At 51.2% G+C, this 9028-nt stretch overlaps 1 protein-coding gene across 1 annotated transcript in view; it reads left to right on the forward strand.

Moving 5' to 3' along the window:
• The window catches only part of QDPR (quinoid dihydropteridine reductase), a 49606-nt gene extending 40867 nt beyond the window's left edge, over positions 1–8739 (forward strand). Inside the window, exon 7 of the mRNA XM_068267659.1 lies at positions 8490–8739. Within this exon, the coding sequence (XP_068123760.1) occupies positions 8490–8595 (106 nt within the window). The 3' untranslated portion in view covers positions 8596–8739. The remainder of the gene's footprint in view (positions 1–8489) is intronic.
• Positions 8740–9028: the final 289 nt, after the last annotated feature.

Raw genomic sequence — 9028 nt, forward strand, 5'->3', positions numbered from 1 at the left:
TATACAAAATCCACAGTGAAAAAAGTTTTTGGCCAAACACTCACAAAAAATGTACATAGATTATGAAAAATATGACCAATAGAGGTAGGCAGAGACCCAGAGTAGTCCAAATTGCTAGTGCAGTAAATACCTAAGAGAAAAAAGGGGAAATGGTAAGTAATAAGGCCTCACCTAGATAGGATCAGTTACAGGGGAGCAGAGAGACTGATTAAGCGCTCGCAGCATGACTGCTTCAATTGACACACTTCTTGCAGTGAGGTAGTTGGTTAGGACCAGTGGTGCTCAGCAGAGCTCGAATATTCGAGTAGCTCGAATATTCGAGCTCTTTTTCAGCTATTCGAGCTCGGTATTCGAGCTCCGAATAGCTGGAGCTATTCGAATGGGCTATCCGAGTACACTCGAATAGCCCATTCACTATTCGAGCTATTCGAGCAACCCGGCGCTATTCGAGCTCGGTACCGAGCTCGAATAGCGTCATAGCCCAGATTGATGTCCTTAGAGCCAATCAGAGGGCTCCCAGGCCCTCTGACGGCAGCCAATCACAGAGGGGGACCCTGGCCAGCCCCTACCCTATAAATAGCGGCCGCCATGTTCCGTTTCTCCATGCTTGCCTGAGACTTGTACAGAGAGAGAGTTGCTCCTTTGTGCTTTGGCTTAGCAAGTGCTCTATTGTGATCATTTACCTAGCGTTTTTGCTCACCTACACCTGCCATATACACCTATATTGTTGTTAGTTAGATAGACATTGTATTTTAGTTAGTAGCTTGTGTGTTACATTAGAGACAGGCAGCTGCTGCAAGCTTACAGGTTTAGGCCTCAGGGGGGCCTTGCCTCTGTGGGCAGCTGTCCTCTGTTTATTTCTCTCATCTATACCAGTATTTCTGCTGTCCTTTACTAATAGTATTGTAGTTATACTGTACTAGGAGTAGGACACTCACTGACTGTCACTGTTTATAGGCTACTAGCTAGCTCCTGCGTGTGTGCACTCACTCACTGTCTGTGTGTACACACACTCTATTTCCTTCTGATTACTGATAGATTATTGTTAGTTAGTTGTACTTACTTACTACTTACTCTTACTGTACCCGTAGGGACACTCACTGTCACTGTTCATATAGGCTACTAGCTCCTGCGTGTGTGCACTGCACTCACTGTCTGAGTGTACACACACAACACACACTCTATTTCCTTCTGATCGCTGATTGATTATCGTAATTAGTTAGTTGTACTTACTGTTACTACTTACTCTTACTGTACTAGGAGTCTAGGACACTTAGTCACTGTCCATAGGCTACTAGCTCCTGCGTGCGGTCACTCACTGTCTGAGTGTACACACACCACCCACACTCTATTTCCTTCTGATCGCTGATTGATTATTGTAATTAGTTAGTTCTACTTACTGTTACTACTTACTCTTACTGTACTAGGAGTCTAAGACACTCAGTCACTGTGTTCATAGGCTTCTAGCTCCTGCGTGCGTGCACTCACTGTCTGAGTGTACACACACCCACACTCCATTTCCTTCTGATCGCTGATTGATTATTGTAATTAGTTAGTTCTACTTACTGTTACTACTTACTCTTACTGTACTAGGAGTCTAGGACACTTAGTCACTGTGTTCATAGGCTACTAGCTCCTGCGTGCGTGCACTCACTGTCTGAGTGTACACACACCCACACTCCATTTCCTTCTGATCGCTGATTGATTATCGTAATTAGTTAGTTGTACTTACTGTTACTACTTACTCTTACTGTACTAGGAGTCTAGGACACTCAGTTACTGTCCATAGGCTACTAGCTCCTGCGTGCGGTCACTCACTGTCTGAGTGTACACACACCACCCACACTCTATTTCCTTCTGATCGCTGATTGATTATTGTAATTAGTTAGTTCTACTTACTGTTACTACTTACTCTTACTGTACTAGGAGTCTAGGACACTCAGTCACTGTCCATAGGCTACTAGCTCCTGCGTGCGGTCACTCACTGTCTGAGTGTACACACACCCACACTCCATTTCCTTCTGATCGCTGATTGATTATTGTAATTAGTTAGTTCTACTTACTGTTACTACTTACTCTTACTGTACTAGGAGTCTAGGACACTCAGTCACTGTGTTCATAGGCTTCTAGCTCCTGCGTGCGTGCACTCACTGTCTGAGTGTACACACACCCACACTCCATTTCCTTCTGATCGCTGATTGATTATTGTAATTAGTTAGTTCTACTTACTGTTACTACTTACTCTTACTGTACTAGGAGTCTAGGACACTCAGTCACTGTGTTCATAGGCTACTAGCTCCTGCGTGCGTGCACTCACTGTCTGAGTGTACACACACCCACACTCCATTTCCTTCTGATCGCTGATTGATTATTGTAATTAGTTAGTTCTACTTACTGTTACTACTTTTACTGTACTAGGAGTCTAGGACACTCAGTCACTGTGTTCATAGGCTACTAGCTCCTGCGTGCGTGCACTCACTGTCTGAGTGTACACACACTAAATTTACTTGTGATTACTACTGATTATTGTAACTGCTAGTTGTACTTCCTGACTGTTACTACTTACTTACTGTACTAGGGGACACTCACTCAGTCACCTCACCAACCAACCCACTCCATTAAAGTACCCCACTTTTCACCCGCCCTTTTAAAAAACTTTTGTCTATACGCCCAAAACATTGAAGATGTCTGGAAGTGGCAGCCAGCGCGGTTTGGGCAAGGGGAAGGGCAGCAAGGGAATCAGGAGGAGAGGGAGCAGCATTGTGGCAAGCCGCGGCCGCGGGCGCGCCACCATGCACAGTTCCGCAGCAGCAGCAGCAGCAGCGTCAGTGGCTAACATTCCTCCCATAGCCACTGGCCGTGGACGCCTTGGGCGCCGCCCAGCAGGAGCATCTGCAACTCACGCTGCAGAGACACAGCAGCAGCAGCGTGTAGCACCTGCTCCCATTTTCCTCCAGCCGGGTCGGAAACGTCCCATTGAGGAAAAGCATGCAGACACTGTGGTGCAACTCATGACGGAGGATGAGCAGCCTGCCATCAGCTCTGCATCTGAGGCCTCCACCCTCACCACCACCACCACCACCACCCCTGTTCGCAGCAGCCGCCCAGCAGGGTCTGGGGAGGAGGCCAGTTCACCGTCACTCGCCGACCTGTCATTCAGCAGTCTTTTGACCCCAGGCATCATGAGTAAATTGTCTGCTGTTGTTGGCGATCTTGAGGAGGAGATGCTGATGGGCACTTTGGGGGATGAGGGATTGGACAGCAAGACTGTGGCGACAGTCAAGCAGCCCATCCATGCATCAGGAGAGGAGTTTGGGGGGTCCTCATCCCAGCAGGACATGTTTCAGGAGGGGGAGGATGTTGATGACCCGGTGACAGACAGAGACTGGGTGCCACCACCTCCAGGGGATGTCGTCCTCAGCAGCTCTGAGGAGGAGGATGCTCTTGTGGGCCTTGCAAGGAGGCGCATCATTGCAAGCATTGGCAGCAGCAGTAGGCAGGTCCCACAGCCTGCTGGTGTCTCAGGCTCAGCAGCAGCAGCAGCAGCAGCATCTGCCAGTACCACCACCAGCCGCACCCAAGCCCCCCAAGCCCCACCCCCAACCACCACAGGGAGACAGGCAGCAGCGCTTCCATGCCGTAGGGGGATGTTTCTGTCTCCAATCTGGCGCTTTTTCACCATGCCCACAGTGTACAGCAAGTACGCCACTTGCAACCACTGTCAGCGGAAGTTGAGCAGAGGTGCAGACCCCTTAAAGTTCTGCACCAGCTCGCTCATCAACCACCTTGCTGCGAAACATTTCCACCAGCATCAGGAGTTCCAGAGGCTGAAGGCATCTGGTGCTGGCAGTGGCACCACACCCATCACTGCACAGCCTTCAGCAGCAGCAGCAACAGCAGCCACCCGCCCTCCTGCTCCTCCAGCAGCACCAGCAGGAGTGCGGAAACGCACTGCTCCTCCCCCCTCTGCAACTCCTGCCGCCGACACTGAGGCCTGTTCTGGCAGCCAGTCCTCAGTGGCCTCCTCCGCTGTGTCTGCTGATTCCCGTGCCAGCAAAAGGCCACGCCAGAGCCTTTTGAGCGAGTCCTTCCAGGGGGTGGTTAGGGCTCTGCCTCCCAGCAGCCGTCGCGTGCGGCAGCTGAACGGCTTGCTGGCACGGGCCATGTGCTCCCAACTCCTGCCGTACACGCTCGTGCAGGAGGGGAGCGACATTCGTGCGCTGCTTGCTTGCGCAGCCCCAGACTGGCAGCTCCCCAGCAGACACTTTTTCTCCCGCAAGGCCATTCCTGCACTGCACCGCTTTGTGATGGCCAATGTGGAGCGAGGGCTGGAGCACGCGGTTGGTGAAAGGGTCCACGTCACCATGGACTCCTGGAGCAGCCGCTTCGGGACAGGCCGCTACCTGTCCTTCACTGTCCACTGGGTCAGCTTGGTGGAAGGGGGTGAGGATGGGAGAGCAGCAGCGGGCACAGCAGCAGCAGCAACACAGTGGGTGGTGCCACCCCGCAGGGTCAGGGGAACTGCAGCAGGTTCCTCCGATCCTCTGCCATCCTCCGGCACACCTGGCCAAACCCCCCGCCTCAGCAGCAGCGTGAAGGCCCGCCACTGCCAAGCGCTGCTGCACTTGGTCAGCCTTGGGAAGACCAAGCTGACGGCAACCCATGTGTTGGCCAAACTCCAGGAGCAGGAGAGGATTTGGCTGACCCCCAGAGGCCTCAGAGTCGGAGAGGTGGTGGCCGACAATGGGGCCAATCTGGTTGCCGCAATAGACAGGGGAAACCTGACCCACATCCCCTGTCTTGCCCACGTGCTGAACCTGGTGGTGCAGAAGTTCCTGCGCACCTACCAGGGGATGGGCGAACTGCTGGAAACGGCAAGGAATGTTGTGCGTCACTTCCGGCGCTCGGCTGCAGCCTGTGCGAGCCTGGAAGACGTGCAAAAGGAGCTGGATCTGCCACGCCATCGGCTGATCCTTGACGTTCCGACTCGCTGGAACTCCACCCTGGCGATGTTGGAGCGTCTGGTTGAACAGAGGCACGCTGTCAAACAGTACCTTGCCCTGGCCACTGTTTCCGCAGCTCAGAGAAGGGACAAGACCAGCAACATCCCGTCCATCGTCCCCGATGATGACTGGAGGCACATGCAGCAGGTGTGCTTTGTGCTGGCTCCCTTCCTGCAGGCCACAAACATGGTGAGCAGGGACCATGCTATGGTCTGCGAGTGGGTGCCCCTGGTTTCTCTGCTGAACAGGGCCCTCGATGCTTTGCTGGAACAGGGAGCGGCAGCCTTGGACCAGCAGGAGCGGCAACCAGCTGCGCAGTCCACCTCTGAGGAGGAGGAGGACTTGGTGGAGGTCCCTGACCTGGCTGCTGATGAGGGGGATCAGCACAGCGCAGCTGAGTTGGTGCGGGGGTGGAGAGAGGATGAGGCGGCAGAGGAGGAGGATGAGGACAGCACTGACGTCGATGTGCCAGCAGACGTGGCCCGCCTCTTCCCAATGGCAGCGCACATGCTGACGTGCCTGCGCAGGGACCCCAGGGTGATCCAGATGAAGCAGAGGGAGGACATCTGGATCAGCATGATGTTGGACCCATGCCTCAAGGGGAAGTTGAGCCAGTTCCTGCCGCCTGCAGGAGGAGACCCAGCGCAACAAATAAGGAGCTTGCAGCAGGCCCTTGTTGAGCGCTTGGAGGAAGCCTTCCCCCAGCCTTCCACCCCCACTGTCCAGCAGCCAGCACAGAGGCAGCAGCAGGTGCCTGCATCCAGCAGCAGCAAGCGCCCCACAGACCTGCTGTCTCTCAGCCACGAGCTCTACAGGACTGTAGAGGCTCCGGCAGCAGTGACTAGAGAGGAGATGCATGCAGCAGCATCCTCCTCCGGTCACAGCCAGCGCCTGACCCGCATGGTGGCTGACTACATGGGGTCGTACAGCGGGCTTGACAGCGATGCCCCTGTTGATCCCATGGAGTATTGGGTCAAGCGCATGGAGATCTGGAGCGAGCTGGCGCAGTACGCCCTGGAAGTGCTGTCCTGCCCCCCTTCCAGCGTGCTGTCCGAGCGCTGCTTCAGTGCAGCTGGTGGCGTGGTCACCGAGAAACGCTCACGTCTGTCTCACAAGTCTGTGGACAGACTGACGTTTCTCAAGATGAACCAGGCGTGGGTGGAAGGCGAGTTCCTGGCCCCTGTTGTCGGCGAGAGGGGGACATGAACTGGCTGCCGGAACCATCGTTAATGTGCCTTACCACCCTTTACCACCTCCTGGCTCCTGCTCACTAAGCCAGCCTGGTTCACTTTGACTATTACGTCGCCTGCAGCCACACATTTTACACCTACAGTGGGCTGCTGTGTACTGCCCTTCTGCTGTCTGTCTGTGTTTCCCACTGCCAGGGTACACAGAATTACCTTCTTCTGCTGCCACTCTGCCACCAGCTATTACGTCAAACAATAGCTATATTGGTTGTAAAACCAAAAACCAAAAAACCATTAAAAAAAAAAAAAAGGTTTAATTTTTCTGAGGTGCCCGGGTTGAAAACTGTGTTGTCCCAGTTGTGTATTGGACACAATGTGGGCTGCACGACCGCTGTCTGGGACCTCCTGTTGTGTTTATTTACAGCCCTGGTATCACCGCTAGGTACCAGGGCTATTATGTCACGCTGCCTACCTGCTGCCACACTCACACTGCTCCTCCACACCTCCTCCTGCTGCTGCTGCTGCTGTCTGTCTGTGTTTCCCACTGCCAGGGTACACTACACAGATGATTTACCTTCTGCTGCCACTCTGCCACCAGCTATTACGTCAAACAATAGCTGCTCACATTACTCCTCCATTCCTCCTGCTGCTGTTGCTGTCTGTCTGTGTTTCCCACTGCCAGGGTACACAGAATTACCTTCTGCTGCCACTCTGCCACCAGCTATTACGTCAAACAATAGCTATATTGGTTGCAAAACCAAAACCAAACAAACCATTAAAAAAAAAAAAAAAAAAAGGTTTAATTTTTCTGAGGTGCCCGGGTTGAAAACTGTGTTGTCCCAGTTGTGTATTGGACACAATGTGGGCTGCACGACCGCTGTCTGGGACCTCCTGTTGTGTTTATTTACAGCCCTGGTATCACCGCTAGGTACCAGGGCTATTATGTCACGGCGAGCTGCCTGCCTCATTGACTGCCTGCTGCCACACACTCATTCTCCTCCTGCTGCTGAATTTACCTCCTGCTGTCTTTGTGTTTCCACTGCCAGGGAGCACATACAATGGCGCTTCCAACATGCGTGCGCCCACCAGCTATTTGTTACGCTCAAAAATAGCTGCATTTCTTTAAAAAAAAAAAATGGAGGAGGAGGAGGAGGAGGAGGAGGAGGAGGAGGAGGAGGAGGAGGAGGAGGAGGAGGAGGAGGAGGAGGAGGAGGAGGAGGCTCTTTCCACTTTTTTTTTTTTTTTTAAAGGAACATCCCCACATAATCACTTGCTGTTTTTACTTGGAAAAAAAGATGTTTCTTGCATCATTCACCCTCAAAACAAGTGTTGGAAGCTATTTAAGGCCAATTCGAATAGTGAGCTCGAATACCGACTCGAATAGTGAGCTCGAAGTCCGAGGTCGAATCGAATAGTAAAAATTATTCGACTCGAATATTCGACTGACCTCGAATAATTTACTATTCGAATTCGACCAAACTCGAATTTTAAAAAGGGGTATTTGAGCATCACTAGTTAGGACTGATTATTTAAGGAGTGGAAAGATCCCTAGGAGGATTAGATACTTTTTTGTTTAGGTAAACCACACTCCAGCACACTGGACCATTTTGTGCTCTTCTTTTTTCCATTTTTTTATTTCTCTGCCTCTGCCTGTTATCTTTCTAACTCATTCTAATGTGTTTCGGTTTTTGTTTCTTCTTTTTTCTAATCACTAGTTTTTCTTTGCTTGCTTTACTATATGCATTAAAGTGGACCTGAGACAGATCAAGTCTCAGGATTTATACTTACCTGGAGTTTCCTCCAGCCACCTTTAGGTTGTTTGGTGGTCCCTTGCCATCTCCCTGGGCTGCTCCGGTCCCCTGCTGGACGGCCCGGCACACTAGCAAAGTCCTGCTTCATTGCATGCCCATGTCGCGCTCCCGTGGCCTGGAACATTCTGCACAGTACTACGCCATCTAGCTATGGGACCGGAGTGGCCCGGGAAGATTGTAAGGGACTGCCGCCTCAAAGGGGCTGGAGGAAGCCCCAGGTAAGTATAAGTCCTGAAATTTAATTTGTCTCATGTTTCCTTTAAACACATGGGACAATGATGCAAACATTTGGCCAGGGACACAGGAGCATGGCGCTGAAGTCAGGTTTTTCAAGTCTGGGCTAACATAACGCTGACATCCCCAAAAAATAAAAAAGAATTCCATTATGATGAATATTAATGAATAAATAAATATAAAAAAAATATTGCTGCTTATAGTAATCTTCTATCAGAAACTTATTATTGCTGTTTATATTTTGTTCCATGCAGAACGTTCTACACCTGGACCTCTGATAGTAACAGACCAAAGTCTGGTAGCCTTATACAAGTGGTCACACAGAAGGGAAAAACAGAACTGGTTCCTGCTCACCTGTAAGATGGGGACAGACCCACAACCACAAGGGTAGACCTCCCACTTCTATCCCACAGCAGTGTTCAGCTTTTTTTACAAGTCTATATAATTATAGTTTACGGTCTGTTCATGTATTCTGTGCATTAATAAAAAAATAGATAAATAAAAGCTTGCCTCTTCTATTGTTGTCTCAAAATGTGTTCTACCATATACCAGGCAGCGCAGTGGCATAGTGGCTAGCGCTCTCACCTTGCGGCGCTGGATACCCAGTTTGAATCCCAGCCAGGTCAACATCTGCAAGGAGTTTGTATGTTCTCCCCGTGTCTTCATGGGTTTTCTCCAGGCACTCCGGGTCCCTCCCATATCCCAAAAACCTACAGATAAGTTGATTGGCTTTCCCTAAAAATTGGCCCTAGACTATAATACTTACACTACACAACACATACATAGACATGGC

This window comes from Hyperolius riggenbachi, chromosome 1 (genome assembly GCF_040937935.1).
Source record: "Hyperolius riggenbachi isolate aHypRig1 chromosome 1, aHypRig1.pri, whole genome shotgun sequence".
Lineage (NCBI taxonomy): Eukaryota > Metazoa > Chordata > Amphibia > Anura > Hyperoliidae > Hyperolius > Hyperolius riggenbachi.